At 38.4% G+C, this 17,847-nt stretch overlaps 1 protein-coding gene across 3 annotated transcripts in view; it reads left to right on the top strand.

The window, feature by feature from the left end:
* LOC136886330 (ataxin-2-like protein) overlaps positions 1–17,847 on the top strand; it is a 214,277-nt gene that overhangs the window by 55,104 nt on the left and 141,326 nt on the right. For 2 of the 3 annotated variants that reach the window (XM_067159062.2, XM_067159063.2), the window contains exons 3-4: positions 530–737; positions 16,617–16,738. In XM_067159062.2, the coding sequence (XP_067015163.2) occupies positions 530–737; positions 16,617–16,738 (330 nt within the window). Of the gene's footprint in view, positions 1–529; positions 738–9,826; positions 10,061–16,616; positions 16,739–17,847 lie in introns of those variants that run through there. The other variant, XM_067159064.2, reaches the window with a different exon arrangement.

Genomic DNA, 17,847 nt, shown 5'->3' with positions numbered 1-17,847 from the left:
GCTGACCATATGACACCTTGCAATATGCAGGCCTTCGGGTTGAGCAGCGGTCGCTTGGTAGGCCAAGGCCCTTCATGGGCTGTAGTGCCAAGGGGTTTGGTTTAGTTTGGTGCTTTTCCCGTTCTTATGTGTTTCAAGGTTTTCTCTTTCTGAACAGGTTGCAGGTTGAAAGTTTATTTTTGGATCACTATCTTCAGACTCTATTTGTTGGTTACCAATCTGCCCTATGGACATATATAAAAAGAAAATGGAGAGTGCACATTTATTGCCTCCTGGCAACTGGAGTTTTGAACATTTGCTCAGAGTACTGTATTTTCAGCCGGTTGATAAAATGTGGCCTGTTTTTCTTACCATTTTTTAATGTTCAACAGAATCATCCGTTGAAATTACCCTCTTCATGATATTGGTTTCTTTTACAGCTTGTAGTATATGGCTGCCAATTTAGAGCATGCTCTTGAATTGGCCTTCATGCATTTCACTCTTTTACCAGTATACAGAGTAATTAAATTAAAGTTCTCTTTTTTTGAAGGTGTTAACCATGAATGGCTCAATGTTTGAGGGAGTGTTCCGGACCTTCTCCAGCCAATTCGACGTCGTGCTCGAGATGGCACATAAGGTGGAGCCAAGCAACCCAAACAAGATAAATGTAGATAGTGTAGTAGAGAAACTTATCTTCAAACCAGAGGATATAATTAGCATCGAGGTTCATGACGTTGATCTAGAGTACGCTACGAGAGGTGAGTACGTTTTGTAAATTTGATTGATGCTTAGGAAGTGTGTAGGGTACTAAGATGTAGATCCTTTGGAGACCACTGTGGGTAGTAGACCATAAGTTAACCTATTAACCAGGAAGTTTCTGCTGAGAAATGCGCATTGCATTCAATAAACTTCATGTTGTGTCCATATTGACAATATGGTCATAAAATTCTTATTCTTTTATTATCCACCCAGTTGAGTCAGTACTAAAATGTTACAATTTAACTAAAAATTGTACATTCACAAAAAATATTAAGTAGAACATGTTTCATTCTGTTGGACCATTTTCAGCTACAACTTATTTTCAATTATAAAAGTTATGTACACTTAGAAGCAAGATATTATTTTATTATTAAATTCTTCCTACAGTATCTGCAGGCTGCCAGAACGACAAAGAGTACCTTACAAATTTTGGTTTGGCATGAACCTATTCATCATCATCATCATCATCATCATCATCATCATAGAACCGCTCCAGCTTGCTGGGTAGGGTGGTGTTGAATGAGTCTTCGCCATTGTTCTGTCCAGAAATAACTTCTCTCTCACCACCGACTCCCAATTCCCTCCTCTTCTCTCCACATCCTCTCTCACCTGGTGTAGCAATCTCTTCCTAGGTCTTCCCACTGGCCTTCTTCCTGCAACCCTTCTTTCTAGATGTGCAGGTGGTGTTCTTGTGCCAGGCATTCGCTTTATATGTCCAAATCATGTTAGTCTCGAAATCTCTTCTGTCGAGTCCACTTCAAGTTCCTTACATCGTCCTTGTGTGTTTTTTGGAGGGTAGTTAGTAGAAATTGACTAATCAAATTTAAAAAATAAGAAATACATTTTTTAAGATCCATATGCATGGTTCCTAGAAATGGAGATGGAAGCTTTTAGTGCACTAATTGCTGGGGTAGTGATGAATGTGTTGGGATGTCTGAACTGGTTACAAAAGTAAACAAAAGCTCCCTCTCACTCCGATTATCAAACGAGTAACTGATATATCTGTAAAGTGATATTTTTATTTGAAATATTCAACAGTAGGTTCATAGATGTTCATGTTCTTCTCTGCATTGACTTCCTACTTTGGGTTGATTGACGTGAGTCTCAAACCTTATGGTAGGGTCTATGATGTATTCTTGTGAAGAATTTGGCCTCTAGGCAATAATGTCTATTCGCTGATTGCTGCCATCACAGGAAAGACTTTTGAACTTCTTGGTATACGTTGTATCCTGTGTTCTTCAGAGCATCAGCAGTAACTGATCAGGCAGCATGACGACGTGAGTTCGTGAGTTACGTAAGAGGTCACTGTTAGGACAGGCTCCCAGGACATGAGCAAGAGTTGGCAACGCCAGCAGAGGCTGCTGTCCTGAGACCTGATAATTTCGTACAGCTGGTACATCATCTGTCATCTTGATACCCTCCATTCATTCACTGCATGCTAGACCTTCATGAACCTGGATCCACGACTTTGCTGGTGTAAATTGCTTGTAGTGGGTTCCCTTTGTGTTCCTCCGTAGCTCAGTTCTAGAAAGCTTTAAGTGTGAGGAGTTCCCTCGCCTTGCGAGTGTCTATCAGGCTCCATTGGTCACAGATTGCCTCACTGTCTGTTACATTATTGCTGTAAGACTGGATGAAGTCTCTTCAGAAAACTGGGTTATTTTGATTACAGAAAAATCTTACAACATTTAGTATGTTGTAACTGCATCTGTAGCTTAAAACATAATAGACCCAAGCCGTTGAACTTCATATCTGTATATAGCATGTAATTTGGGATATCTGCAGATAGCTGTAGCAATTCCGTAAGAGCACCTTGGACCATCGTATCAATCAGTAATAAACTTACTTGAAATTTTATTTGGTGGTATTATCTGGAAGGGGTTTTATTAGACTCGGCTTATTGAGCTGTTCATGATGATGAATTTCTGATCGACTTAGTCGTCGTCATTCAAAAACAGAGGTAAGGTTATCCACCTGTTCAATACTACTTACAATGTGTTATCATTAAAATATCACATTTTATTATTCCATTTTGGTGGGTACCGGTTTTGGCATTATATAATGCCATCATCAGCCCAAGATTTAAGCGAGCAAGGACACTTAATAAAATACATATAGATAGCTAGCAATGGTAGTCGCGTTACATCATTAAACATTTGACCACATAATGTCTTTAAAAACACATTAAAATTCTGAAATTCTCGAATTCTAGACTTAAGATAAGAGTTTTTTGTATGTACAATTCAGTATGTTCTTATCACCAAATAATGTTGATTAATGATTTCTATGTATAGAGCTACAAGTTATGTAAGATCTTCATTTTTTCTTTTTTACCATTTATATAGACACCCAGGACTTGTTCAGTTGGTTTTTGAAGGAAGTGTAGGGGGTAAGAACGGTAGGGGTAGGCCAAGGTATGAATATGACAAGCAGATTAGAGCAGACGTAGGATGCAATAGTTACGTAGAAACGAAAAGGTTAGCACAGGATAGGGTGGCATGGAGAGCTGCATCAAACCAGTCTATGGACTGATGACTCAAACAACAACAACATAGTTAAATGACGATTATTCTATTGCTCTTGAACACCATATAGAGTCCTTGAGAACATTCTAACGTGTAAGGTTAAATCCTATATACATAATTATCACATTTTAGAGTATTACTATACAGTATAAAATAGAGAAGACCATTGTACATTCAATGTAAATAAAAATAGTTCCTCTTGGTAAAACTCAGATAGCCATTGTAAACTGGTCAGATGTTTTAGAGCAGGTGGACAGCTTGTTCTTAGTGTAATTGTTGTTGGAAGAATCTTACTGATATGTCTTAACTTGATGAGTCATATAATATTAGAGGCTAAAATTTCAGTAATATCTTCAAATATAGGTGGGTTGAGGCCGAAGGTTGACTTTTTTATGAAACACGATGTTTTCAATGTTCAAACTTAACCTTAGAGGATCTTAATTCAACCGGACCTAAAAGAAAATAATACCTGTGTGGGGATAACATACACGGATCAAGAAGGGTGTTAGACGATTTTTTGAAAAGAAAGAACAGAAACTCACCTCAAGCACCACACTATCAACGAAAGGTTAAAACAGGACTGGCGGGCACCACTGCCGAGCGATGTGTCAGACAACAAGCTGCATGCATCAACGGGGAAACGGGGCGTGCCTTGTAGGGGTAAGGGGAGGTGAGGAGACCTGAGCAGGAGAGTAGGGGCCGGGAGGGCGTGGATTCCGGTAGGGATAATGTGCCAGCGTGTTGCGAACTGTTTTGTGTGTTCGTTGATCTTTTGGAATTTTAAGCTTGCCAATTATTGAAATTAATAAATCAAATAAAATAGTAGGTTTTTCAGTAAGTTCATTAAGATTAAAATTTGGTTTGTAATACTGGTCCAAAAGAATGAAGAATTGCTTTTCTCGCAGGTTCACCCTGCCGAGAAATGTGGTGTTTGGGAGGGTCCACTTATCCTGGGAAGCTGCGGCGAGTTCAAGTCCTTCTTGAATGGGGCCACGCTCAAGTCTAAAAGAGGTCCCTTGTTCAATATTTCAACGATGTCCAAATCGTTAATGCCTTAAAAGTTATGTTAATATTCGTGCGTATGCTGCCCTATTGCTGAAAATCTTTTGTATTTAATGGCGTTTATATGTTTGTTGTATCTGACTTTGAAAGATCTACCAGTTTGCCCTATGTAGACACTGAAACAATCATTACAGTGGAATCTGTACACTCCTGATTTATCGAAAGGATTGGGGACGTTGACCCGGCTAGAATTATTGAATGTATCAAGGTTTCTATTGTTAGTTTTGAAGGCGATTTTTGTGTTTTTCTTTTTGAATATATTGGTAACACGGTAAATATCCGGCTTAAATGTGAAGGTTGCAAATGCTACTGGTTTCATTTTTTCTTTCGGTAAATTGGTCTTGGGTCGATGCTTAAACTTACGTATTATGCGTTCTATGAAACCATGATTAAAACCATTGTGTATTGCAATGTTATGTATAATATTAAGTTCTTTGTTCAGTTCTGCTTTTGACATAGGAACATTTTAGGCATGATGCACTAAAGTATTATAAGTAGCCCGCTTATGGCAAGAGGGGTGTATGGAGTCTTGCTGTATGGTTAAAGTTGTATGCGTTGGTTTCCTATAGATTTTATATTTAAAAGCAAGCGGGAGTCTGGTGATAGTTAGGTCTAAGAAATTGAGTGTATTATTAATTTCAGACTCTATTGTGAACTTAATGTTAGCGTCAATGTCATTGAGATATGCTAGGGTGGTAGCTGCATCGTTGTCACGTTGATCCGCTGGTGATGGCATTATATAATGCCGGAACCGGTACCCACCAAATGGAATAATAAAATGTGATATTTTAATGATAACACATTGTTAGTAGTATTGAACAGGTGGATAACCGTACCTCTGTTTTTGAATGTAAATCTTTTTTCAATACGGACCATTATGAAGTTTTGACGTTAAATAGTCGTCATCAGTCGTATTACTCATTACTGAGTGTCGTGACCCCATTGTTTTGTCTCTAAAGTGTTACATGCTTCACAAAGTGTCGCTATCCAACTCGATCTTCCCTTTTCTTAGAACGTTCTGAAGAGGAAGGCCAGTTATCTTTCTAGCCTGATCTAGCCACCTGCTTGCTGTCCTTCGTGGTCTTCTTGCCTTCTATTTTGCCTTCTGTGATATACTTTTCCAGGTTGTCTCCATCCCTCCTTAAGATATGTCTAAAGAACTGAAGTATTCTTTCACTGACACGTGTAAAGACGCGTTTCACTATCTTCAGCTCTTTGATGATGGACTTATTTGTTCTCCTTTCAGTCCAAGCTACACGTAGCATTCTACGCCAACACCACATCTCAAAGGCATCGATGTGTTCTTTGTCGTTAGACTTGACGGTCCATGTCTCTAAAACCATAAAAAAACCACTGAAAATACTAGTGCTTCAACCAATCAAATCTGTGTGATTTTGGATATTACCCTCTTCTGCAAGATCTTAGTTTACTCATGGCTGCACATCCCAGGACAATATGCCTCTTTATATGTTTCTCACATTTCCTGTGTCACTTATACATGACCCAAGGTATACAAGGTCAACTCCATTCCCTTTAATCCACCTGTGAGGTGCACTTGATTTCCGCAATCAATGATCATGAGTTTGGTCTTCTTCAAATTGATTTCTAATCTGTAAATGAGACTTGCAAGTAAATCTGCAAGCTCATCTTCACCACTGGCAATGAGTGTGGTTTCGTCAGCAAAACACAGGTTGTTGATTTTTTGTCCAGCAATTGAGATAGCACCAGACCAACCATCAAGCTCTCTCCTCATGATGTGCTCGGCATAATATTGGAGAGACAATAAACAGCGTTGTCTTACGCCTTTGGATACACTGAAAAAGTCGTACCTTTCGTTACCACCCTTACGTTTGCCAAGTTACTGTCATAAAGGCCTTCGAGCAGTGGTATGAGATGTGCTGGAACACCAAATTAATCTAATACTTTCCATAGTTTGTCCCACTGAACACAATCAAAAGCCCTTTTGTAATCTACGAAGCAGATAAAAACTGGAACACAAAACTCACAACATTTTTCAATTATTTGTCTTTACCTTCCAGACTTGAAGTAGGGGTTGTCAAATAAGCAGTTCAAGATTGGTTTCTAGAGCATTTAATGTGGTAGCAGAATTAAAGACTATTTCAACCAAAAAGTTAAGGCCCTGGTAATTGATTGTTTCTCCTCTTTTTAGATAGCTTATTTCATTACCAGGGGAACTCAAAACGACCTAGATGTTAGGTTCCTTTAAACAAGAAGTATCATCATTTTCAAAAGTGATTATCAATCAGCTGGCCATGTTTGACACTTATTTCAGTGCTTCTTTTGATGTTCATTTCCAGACCAATTTCCTTAAACTGCGCTGTGGCACTGCTGGTGAATAGTAAAGCAGATTCCTCATTCAAGTCCCGTTTTCTTATTCATTTAAACAGCCTTCTCATTTATTGCTTTAAATAATATATTGCTTCTAAGTACATAACTATGTAATGTTTTATAATTGAAAATAAGTTGTATCTGAAGATGGTCCAACATACTGAAACATGTTGTACTTAAAATTTTTAAAATCAAATTGTAGCATGTTTTAGTATTGACTCATTTGGCTGGACAATAAAAAATGTGATTGTACCAGTAATATTTTAAGAAATATTTGATTTTTTGCCTCTACTGTTAAGTTACTATTACATGATATACAATCTTTTAAATGATGTGGGAATTATCATTTTAGACTGTGGTTAGCCATTTCAAGTCATGTTCGTGGGAGAGAGAGAGAGAGAGAGAAAAAAAAAAACCGGTCAGAATGTTGGCCGACAGGATAGGAGAGGTGGTGATACACAATTTCTAATCACTGGATTGTGTGCCAAAAGCCTGGATTTAATTCTAAACCTCCCCACAGTGTTCATATGGTAAAATTAAATTTATTCATATATAAGGTATGGTGTATTTTTCCATCTTTTCAATACTTCACAATTTCAGCATGAAAAATTAAAAATTGTAGGATGTGTATTTGTCATTCTTTTGACCTCTTTCAGTTATAGATGCACAAGACCTACACAACAGTTTCTGCATTTCGGGACATTATTTCCAGTATTCACGTTATAACAAATTCCAGTCTATCCTTGCTTGGATCACCGCTTGCAGTTGAGGCCGTGGAAGAAATTGCGAAACAGAAGCTAACAGAATTAATGAAGCTATATGATCGTTTACGAGTGATCAATACTCCCATGGCATACTTCTTATTGAAGAACTGTATTTTTATTCAAAAATTTAATTACTTTCTGCTTACCTCACCTCTATGGTTATTTCCTTCATTCCTTGCCCAAGCTGATGATTTGACAGGAAGTTGCCTCGAGTCTCTACTAAATATATAATTTGAAGAAAATAACTGGATCTTGGCGTGTTTACCAATAAGATTTGGAGGCCTTGGAATTCGTAGATTAACTGATATTTCCATTCCCGCTTTTCTTGCTTCCGCTTAGGGAGTATCTGATTTTATCAAGTCTGTGTTCTCTGATTACGGTGATAATGTTGAGATATGCCATATGACTGATACAAGATATCGCTGGAATTTCATGACCCATAATTTGAGCCCTCCAGCATCCCTGGATTCACAAAGAAGTTGGGATATGGTAAACACCTGTCTAATTTTTTACTCTTCGATTCTGTCGTATCCAGCAGAAATTGATCAAGCACGACATGTCGCTCTTCAGTAAAAGGAAGCAGGCTCATGGCTTAAGGCTTTTCTGTCAGCCAGTGTGGGCACACTTATGGATAACACGATGTTTAAAATTACAATCGGCTTACGTCTTGGTTGTAAAATATGCTAATCACATAAGTGCATATGTGGAGCGGAAGTCGACGTTTATGGCCACCATGCTTTTAGTTGCCCTAAAAGTGCTGGTCGATTTTCAAGGCACTGTTCAATTAATGACATTATCAAAAGAGCTTTTACATCTAGCCATGTCCCTTCTGTCCTAGAACAGAGTGGAATTTGTCGTACAGACTGAAAACGTGCTGATTCTCTGACTTTGGTCCCATGGAACAAAGGCAGATTTCTCTTGTGGGATGCCATGTGTGTCGACACCTGAGCACTATCCCATTTGCCTCACTCTTGCAATTCTGCTGGTTCTGCTGCGGAATTAGCCGTGCGCAATAAAAGGGCGAAATACAGAGCAGTAACGGACAACTACATCTTCATGGTATTTGCAGTTGAAACGATGGAGACGTGGTGCCAAGAGGCTAAAAGTCTGATTTCAGATATTGGAAAACAATTATCTACAATCACTAGAGACTCTTCTTCAACAGAATTCCTGAGGCAGCAGATAGGAATTACCATCCAACGAGGAAATGGGCTCGTTTCTGGATAACTAAGTCAATAAATGATGTGTCAATATGAAAACCTTTGTGTTGATTCCACAGTAATTATCGGGTGTGTTCGTATAGAGTGAAAATGAAAAGGCTTGTTGGCTTTTAGTGCTGGGAGTATCCGAGGACAAGTTTGGCTTTCCAGATGCAGATCTTTTGATTTGACACCCGTTAGGCGACCTATGCCTCATGATGATGATGATGATGATGAAATGGACACATACATTCAGCCCCTTGCCAGTGGAATTAACCGAAAGATACTTGACCTTGCCGGAAATCGAATCCGGGACCCCTGTGACCCCTGCGGCCGGACTTCATATGGAGTAGGGATATATGATGCTGTTGATGTCGATTCATCCATCGGATGGGGATGTTAAACTTTGGGCCAGACTCCTTGATGTTATTCGACAGATGTAGGCTGTGTGCCAACTCTCCCTACCTCATTATCAACAACTTACTTTCTGATGTGCAGGTCACCCATGGGTGTCAAATAGAAAGACTTGCACTAGACGAACTGAACATGTCCTTGGACATTCCCGTCACTAAATAAATAAATAAATGGCCTTGTCCTGTTGTGATGGATCATGCTGTGTGTTAATTGAATTGTGTTTGTTTGCTTGTATATGATGTCATTTAATAAAATAACTATTCCTTTAATTGGAATATTTTATATTTCCACCATTCAGTACTTAGTAAGATATAAATACATTTGTTAGAATACATTTCAATCTGTGAAGGAATAATTATTTTATTAGTTAAAGTCAGTACGGAACAGACATGATCTTCATCAGTTGTAGTTACGATGTCATTTGACATGTTTGAGTGGTCATAATACTGACATTCATTGATTGGTGTAATAGCTGAACAAGTACTCTGTATAAACATGTATTTTGATATGATTGCACTGAATAATGGGTTCAAAGGTAACTGGTAGTTCAGTTGCTCTGAGCTCTTCTCAGAGTCTTTATCATGAAGATACTCCTAACAAGGAAGTGAAAAAGAAGTATTACCTAGAACTGGCTGGTATCTAATCTTATAGTAGCAACACTTGATATAATGAGGTTTTTTGTCTTTTGTGCTGTCATTTCTCTCTGATATCTGATACTGCAGGAATGTGGGAAAAATAATTGTAATCAGTGATTCGTAACTACAGGTGTATTTGGATTACTCATTCTTTGTGGAAAGGAAATGTTATCTGCTCTTGAGGCAGAACATATGGACTCCTAGATTGAGTGAATATCTTCAGAAAATAACTAACACTACCTTCTGATTGCAAGACACGAATTATTTCCAAACATGAGTAAAGTTGTTATTCTTAAGAGAAACCATTGATGTGAATCAGAGTAAGGTTTCCTGTCAGGATAACAGGAGTTTGGTTTGAAGGGAAGATAAAATGCCAGGTATTATTTTAACTTAGAGAAACGCTTGCTTGGTATATGATAGCCATCATAAATTTACAGTTTCAGTTTCCTGGGTACTGTTGATTTCCATACTCCTCTATTATTCACAAATACCTTGTTCTTCATGACATAACACAGTGTCCTCCCACTACGAATGTCAGTCAGACTAGTGGTCATAAACAGCAAGAAATTATATAGAAATAATTATGTTTATTGATGGAAAAAACAATGTTACAGAGTTGCTAATGTGTAACTAAGAAATTTTTTCATAAGGTATAATGTAGTAGTTGGTAATGTAAGTATCTCGTACAGTATTATAGGACAAACAGGCTAAGCTACCTAATGATTGATTTTTGTACATATCATTTTCTAGCATTTTTTATAATATATCTCTATTCAATTTATTCACATTTCTCACCAGTCTTTTTGCAGTGGTCTATGGAAAGCATAGTTTGTTGCTTACATGACACAAAGAGGAGAGTTGTAGAGGGGTGCTCCTGTATCCTGCAGTTGCACCACAGGACAGAATGTAAATACCCTTCCTCACATTATTCCCAAGAAAGAAAGAGATCAGTGCAGTTAATTTATTCTGTATAAAGTTTCTCCCACCAGTGTTTAGTAGTTTGGAAAAAAATTTAATGTTATCAAACATGACCATCAAAATTCGAGGTTAAATCATAAGCAGCAAAGATGTTAATTAAACAAGAAGACTGTCATCTGTGAAGCAGGTCTTTTTTCACAGTTTTAATGCGTTCCCTTTAAAAAGAAAACTGTTTACTAAAATAAGTAGACTCAATCATAATTCCAGCTCTTGCAGCAAATTTTCTGAAACTAGAATATTTTGGGGATACATTTTTTAAATAGCATAGTGTAAATGAGTAATTTACGCACATATTGGTAATTACAAGATATTAGAATTGGTAAATGTAGTTCAGTCTGAAATGCACATTTTTGTGGATTTCTTTTTTTTAATTAGGTTTTGAAACAAGCATGTCTAAAGGTTTCGTCACACAGCAATAAATACTGTAAACAACACAATATTGAGCAAGAGTTAGGGGGTAAATCTGGTGCTGCTGGAGCTACAGGACCTTTTTCTTTTTCTTTTTCTTTTTTTTCTTTTCTTTTCTTTTCTTTTCTGAAGAATAGGGAGTTTCTACTTCTTTGTTATGTTTGTGTGAGTCCAGGGGCAGTTATTAACAAGTACACATTTTGTGACCACTGTTCTTGATGATATCCATCCAGCAGAATCTAGAGCTTCCGACCAGACATTTTTTCATTCTCTCTCTCTCTTTCAGAGTATATTATAGCTATACAGGCACGGCTTCATAATACGATCTGCAGAACCACCAGAATGAAAGATATACAGCGATTTGCGATCCCATCCTTCATATTGCAAGTTAGAATTGAAGGCACCAGACCAAAAGGCAGAACAACAAGTAGATGGTTTGACCAGCAAAGAAGATCACCAGTCTACCTCTTCACAATATCTTAAGAAGAGCTGAAGACCGCTCAGGATGGAAAAATCTCTTTAAGGATGCAGTTACTAATGAAGTGAAGAAATGTGGTTACGACGCTCAGCAATGAGTAAACCGATTGTTGTTGTTGTTGTTGTTGTTGTTGTTGTTGTTGATGATGATGATGATTAAGTCACAGATCGATACCCATTCAGATACTGGTGATCTAGCAATCCTGTTTGGGTCTGCGAACGATAGAACATTAGGTTGTAAGCATGAGAACACACTTAACAACAACTTTTTCTGATACGTGACCCAAGAGTTGCCCATAAGATTCTGTATGAACTTCACGCCATGCAGCGCGGTTGGCCTATTCGTGCGTATTGGAGGAGCTGTGCCTGCGGGGTCGGAGGACTAATGCACAGAAGCTCAATTGGCGCTTCCCAGAAGCAATTCAAAATTAGATTTGTCTGTTACACTTATGCAATGGACTGGGCAACACAGAGCAGAACCACCATCATCATTCAGCATAAGCAGTCACTGAGCTATACCTTACGCTTCTCGTCCATTGGAAGCGGAAACATGTGAACTGCGAGTTCAGACGAATCTGTGCAAAGTCTGTTTGTCTAAAATCGTGCGTACGCTATCGTTCTTTGGTTGCGTATTCGGCCGAGCTATTTGAGGTAATGGTGCTTCCTGAAGATTTATGTGATATTTATGCATTAGGCACCCCTCTGCTAGCAAAAAAGAGCTCGGAAAAGGTGACGGTAGAGGTTAAATTATATTTTATCGAAAAGACAAATGTTTGGTGAATGTTCACGTATGTGGGTTGATCTGGAAAAGGACAAGAGACAGTAGGGCTAGTTAGGTTATTTTCACCTGAAATGTTAAAAATTTCGTTGCATATTCAACAAAGTACCATATCAGTTAAAAAAGTACAGTAACTGTTGAGAAACTGTTTCACCTGAAGAATGTCTAGCTGTAACTTTGAGATAAGCAATGTTCATTTTGAAGTGGGAACCTGGGGAATTTTTCCCCCTATTTTTTCCTCTTTTAACATTCCTTTCATAATTCCCAACCAGGCAAAGGAAATCTCTGATTCCAGAGAATGTTCTGTATCATTACAAATTATGTTTTTGCAACAGTGAGAGGTAATAGAAATAGTGGAAATGATTCTCTGTCATCAGTACGGTAAAGCTTGGCTCGAGTGAGTTTGTGTGAAGTCTCGTTGTCAATTCACAAAATGATAACTTTGATCTAAAATGAGAAACTTCATCTAGATTTTCTATGATTCGAACACCGGATGCAATCATTCATTACGTACAGCACTTTTAAAACCTATTTTATAAACAATAATCAGATGTAGATATGAAGTGATGTGTTAGGTCATCAGCCCAGAGGCTGGTTGGATCCTCAAATAGCATCACCAAAGGTTATGCAGTTATAAGGAAAACTCCAAAAACCAATGGCAGCACCAAAATGAGGCATACTAGGCAAGATGAGGAGTGAGGTAGTTTGCCATTGCTTTCCTCACATGAAGTGATTGGACGGTAAAATATAAAAGAAATGCTGCTAGAGTTCCGAATGAAAATTACACTTCGAACTTGTAAATAATCTTCAAATATAAGAATCAAGTAAAGTTGTGTATGACGACAGACCGATTATATTAATATAAATTTAAAATGAGTTAACCTCTGTCTTGCACCAAAATATTAAAAATATGTTTATATATTTGAGATTGGCTCTTTATTTAAATCCTTAACGTGGAAATTGACAGAGCAAATGTAGAATAAAGACTTGTGCTCTTTGAATCCAAATATATAAACAAAATAAAACAGAAATAGTCACCATAGCAAGTGGAATGTTCAATATTTAAGTGGTGTCTCAGTCTTCTGTAAGAGAGTCAATACAGTCGTAACTTGCCTCATGAAAGGTATACTTCAGTGCTTCATAGTACCACATGTCATGTGACCCTCTTAGACTGATTCTGATGGTTCGGTCTGCTTCCGCTTCGAGCGCCAGTGCTGTGCCACGTCCAGAGAGCCATCTGGTGACTAATGAACATATCATTTCCACTTCTATTATAACGTCTACATTTCAAAAAGTCATTGTTTAAGAAGCCTTTCTCGTGGACAGTCGAGATTTTCTTCTGATGACACAGAGCACAGTTCTCTGCGAAACGTAAAGAATTTCACCTTATTTTCTTGACACGGCATAAGCCCAAAAGCCTATACAGTATCATGTCTGTATATAAAACAAAATTTATCTGCTTCGCCCATTTCTACCGCCACCTCACTACATAACTTCTGCACATCCCGCATGTGGTAATTAACTCTCATTGGTCCCATAAATACTTCCAATCTTGGACCAGAAGTATCAGCTTTTCAGTATTGATGGTAAAATGCAGCTCTTTGGCTGAAAAATCCAATCCAATCTGGATAGTCTGCAGTTTGCAGGTATTCGTGCGTTCACTGACGAACAAGGCTGGTTCCAATGGACGCAGTCCTACATGACTTAAGCGGTTTGGATCGTTCTGCCATTTCCGTGTGTGTTTGTAAGAATTCATCATCGCAGCTTTTCTCAGGTTTCTGTTTCTAGTGGACGAGAGCCCCTACATATAAATTATACAGGGAGAAAGCTTTCGGATATTGGCAGACTCTCACAATTGAACACATCATTAAAAGCAAAGTATATCATCATAATATTCTTTAATCTTGGAACTGTGGCTGGTTGAACTGTCAAGTGCTAAAGTTATTTTTTTCCAGGGTACTGGATAACAGAAAACAGTATTTACAGTACATCCATCTTATTTCTAATATTAATCATATCATACACCAATAGGAGTCTGAAAGACTCTTCTGTATAATTGTGCTGACATAGCAATTGACAGAAAGAGGAACATAGGCTTCATTATCGACCCGACTGTGAGGTTTGAAGGAGCAAATGCACAATTAGAAGAGATTGATGCTGAGAAGAATGGGCACTACAAATCCTGCTTTAAATATCTGGAGGAGAAATGCAACATCCTGCTATGGAACTGGGAGATGATTGAGCTACTGTTCATTGCTCGGAGTAATATCCAATTCTGCGTGAACTTGTTTTGTACAATTTGTTTTACGTCACACCCACTCAGATAGGTCTTATGGCGATGATGGGATGGGAAAGGGCTAGGAGTGGGAAGAAAGCGGCCATGGCCATAATTAAGGTTCAGCCCCTGCATTTTTCTGTTGTGAAAATGGGAAATCACAGAAAACCATCTTCGAGGCTGCCGACAGTGGGGCTTGAACCCACTATCTCCCGGATGCAAGCTCACAGCTGTGCGCCCCTAACCACACGGTCAGCTCGCCTGGTGCGTGAACTTCTTTCGGAGTTTTGGCATTAGTGTTTTGGAACCAGAAGAGATTGACGCTAATATTCTCAGGGACTCTTTTCAAAATTATCATCACTATTTGCATAGTATGACAAATATCAAATGTTATAAAAGTTTCCACTTGGGAATAGCTGCCTCTTTAGGGAAATCAGAAAATATTAAATTAATGAATAAGTAACATACCTTTTAAATTCAAAATTTTATTTAAATATTGTTTGGAAAACTAATTGTGAGGCTTTTTTTCTTACAGAAACCCTTCTACAAGGTCAGCTATCCTTTATGGCTATTTTCTCTCTCTCTCTCTCTCTCAAAACAGAGGCCTAAATTTTCCTCATTTTCTCCACTGTCACAGCATCTCTTGGCATCATCTGAAATTTCCTCAGCCTTGTATATTGTCATTAATATACAGAGGGCACCAAGTTCACAGATGTTAAAAAAAATCTAAAAGTTCAACCTTGTTCGATTTGAGAAAATATTGAAAACAATGTAATTACTTCAAACTATCAAAATGAAGTATGGAAATCAATAAATCAAAGTTTCATTGATCTATATGCCAAGTTTCCCAGCATTTGGATGCTATAAGTGGAAAATATAACCAGCTATTTGTACCAGAATTCTTGAACACCTATCGATGTGCTTGGTGCTGGCAACAGTTAGAACGTAAATGTCAGTCAATGTGTTACATGAATACGAGGTGCGGCAATTAAATTACGAGACTGCCCCCTTCCTACTCCATGGTCGCATGGTGGGAGGTTGTCATTGGAATCTAGTTGACCTTGATCCTTCCTGAGCAAGCACACTTTGTTTCGTCATTCTACCTGCTTTAGTTTGCTTTTGAGACTTGGTTGTAGCGGACGCTGTTGTGTAGTTGTGCCGCGATCGTGGTGGACATAAAATTAGAGCAGCGCATTAACCTGAAATTCCTAGTGAAATTAAAGAAATCACCCACGGAATGTTTTCAAATGTTAAAGGAGGTGTTTGGTGACAATGCTATGTCACGTGCACGAGTGTTTGAGTGCCACAAACAGTTTTCTGAAGGTCGGGAAGAGGTTGAAGATGATGAATGTCCCAGACGACCTGTGACTGTCAGAAGTAAAGGAAAGGTCCAGAAAGTCAATGAAATTGTGCAAAAAGACCGACGTCAATACTATAAAGAAGTCCTAATCAAGCTAAGGGAAAGGGTAAGGAAGAAAAGACCAGATGCATGGAAGAACGGCTCATGGATTCTTCACCAAGACAACGCACCAGCCCACAACGCCCTGTATGTGAAGCAGTTTTTAGCTGAGAAGTGCATTCCTGTGCTAGAATATCCTCCGTATTTGCCTGATCTTGCTCCATGTGACTTTTACCTCTTCCCAAAAGTGAAAAGTGTATTGAAGGGAACACATTTTCAGTCTGTGGAACACGTAAAAGTAAAAACGGCAGAGTTGTTGCGCAGGGTGACAAAGGATAACCTACAGCATTGCTTCGAACAGTGGAAGGCACGTATGCAATGGTTTATAGATAGGGGAGGGGGGAGTATGTTGGAGGGGATAAAAGTGTATTGTAACTTTGTTTGCAATAAATCACATTTTTCACATCAGTCTCCTTATTTAATTGCCGCACCTCGTATGTTAAGGTGAAATCCAGTGGTAGTGGTGACAGTTGCGAGTTCTTTGTTATTTGTGCTTATTTCAGCTCTTAAAGTATATCCAAACATTATTCTGAACTATGTGATGTATGTTTGTTGCAGATACGTTTCAAACGGACACAGCTATTAGTAAATTCAATGGACAGGTGAGCGAACGAGAATTGGAACCATGGGAAGGACCCGGCTGTAATGGGGACGAGTGCGAATTAGATGCTGTCAACGCGGTAAGTAATTCTCTTCTGTAAACATTCTATTGGTTCTCATGCTTTTAAAGGCTGATTTACTTTTGGATTCTTGTTTTATCATAGAAAGAAAGAAAGAAAGAAAGAAAGAAAGAAAGAAAGAAAGAAAGAAAGAAAAAAACAAGATGGTGGTTGTTGTTGTTGTTCCTCTGTCACTGTTATCCATGGGACTACTTTTCCTGCATGGAGGAAGTTGATGTACACTTACTTTTGTTGTATGTTTAATTAAGTGAGAGAAAATTACTTTTTAATTTTTTTAAAAATGTATATGGGATAGATCATCTTTCAAAAATGTGATAAGTTAATTTTAAAATCCTTGTGCTTTGAGGACTCCTTGCTTGAACAGAGGACACAGAGGCATACTGGCACTTCATATTAAAATTAACTGTTGAAAGTAGTGACCTATACCACTTTTTATGTTCGGGCGTTTGAAGTTTGGGAAAGTAGAGTGAATGCATAATCTATATATATAGAGCAGAATGTCTGCCTGTATGTTCCTTATACAAATCCATACCGTTCCACCAATCTGAACCAAATTTTGTATACTTACCTTTTAGGACCCTGCAGGTAACCCCGTGTACAAGAAATTTTAACATTCCTCTCCATTCCCTAAATTTAGGCCCTTTGGCAAATTAACATAAGCTAACAAAGGCAAAATATTCAATTTGTGATATAAGGACAAGACAGAGCTCATTTTAAGCCTCATGACACACAGAACAAAACTCGGTGAGGCCCCATGGGCCCTGAAAACAATGTTTTAAGGGCCTAAAACCAGCCGTTTTGGAGATATTGGCATCACGCTACCCCGCTCTAGGAATTGGATGAAGAAATGACCAGCAGTAACCATGGCAACGTCAGTTGAAGTATTCTGCAGTAGGATACAGGCCTGGTGTTCAAAGTAGGCACGTGCATAAATGTAGGCTAGGCCAAGGAGAGATTCTTCTACACATGTGACTGTCTCGAAAAAAGCACTGTAGCGGTAAGCCACCCTACGGATTGGGGTCGGGAAGGGGTGACGTATATAAAAATAATTGAAAGTAGAGTCAAAACCATAGGTTTTGGGGTCGCTGAGATGAACAGTGACACTCCGT

The sequence above is a fragment of the Anabrus simplex genome, chromosome X (genome assembly GCF_040414725.1).
Source record: "Anabrus simplex isolate iqAnaSimp1 chromosome X, ASM4041472v1, whole genome shotgun sequence".
NCBI classification, from domain to species: Eukaryota; Metazoa; Arthropoda; class Insecta; order Orthoptera; family Tettigoniidae; genus Anabrus; species Anabrus simplex.
This window is presented reverse-complemented; position numbering and strand designations above follow the sequence as displayed.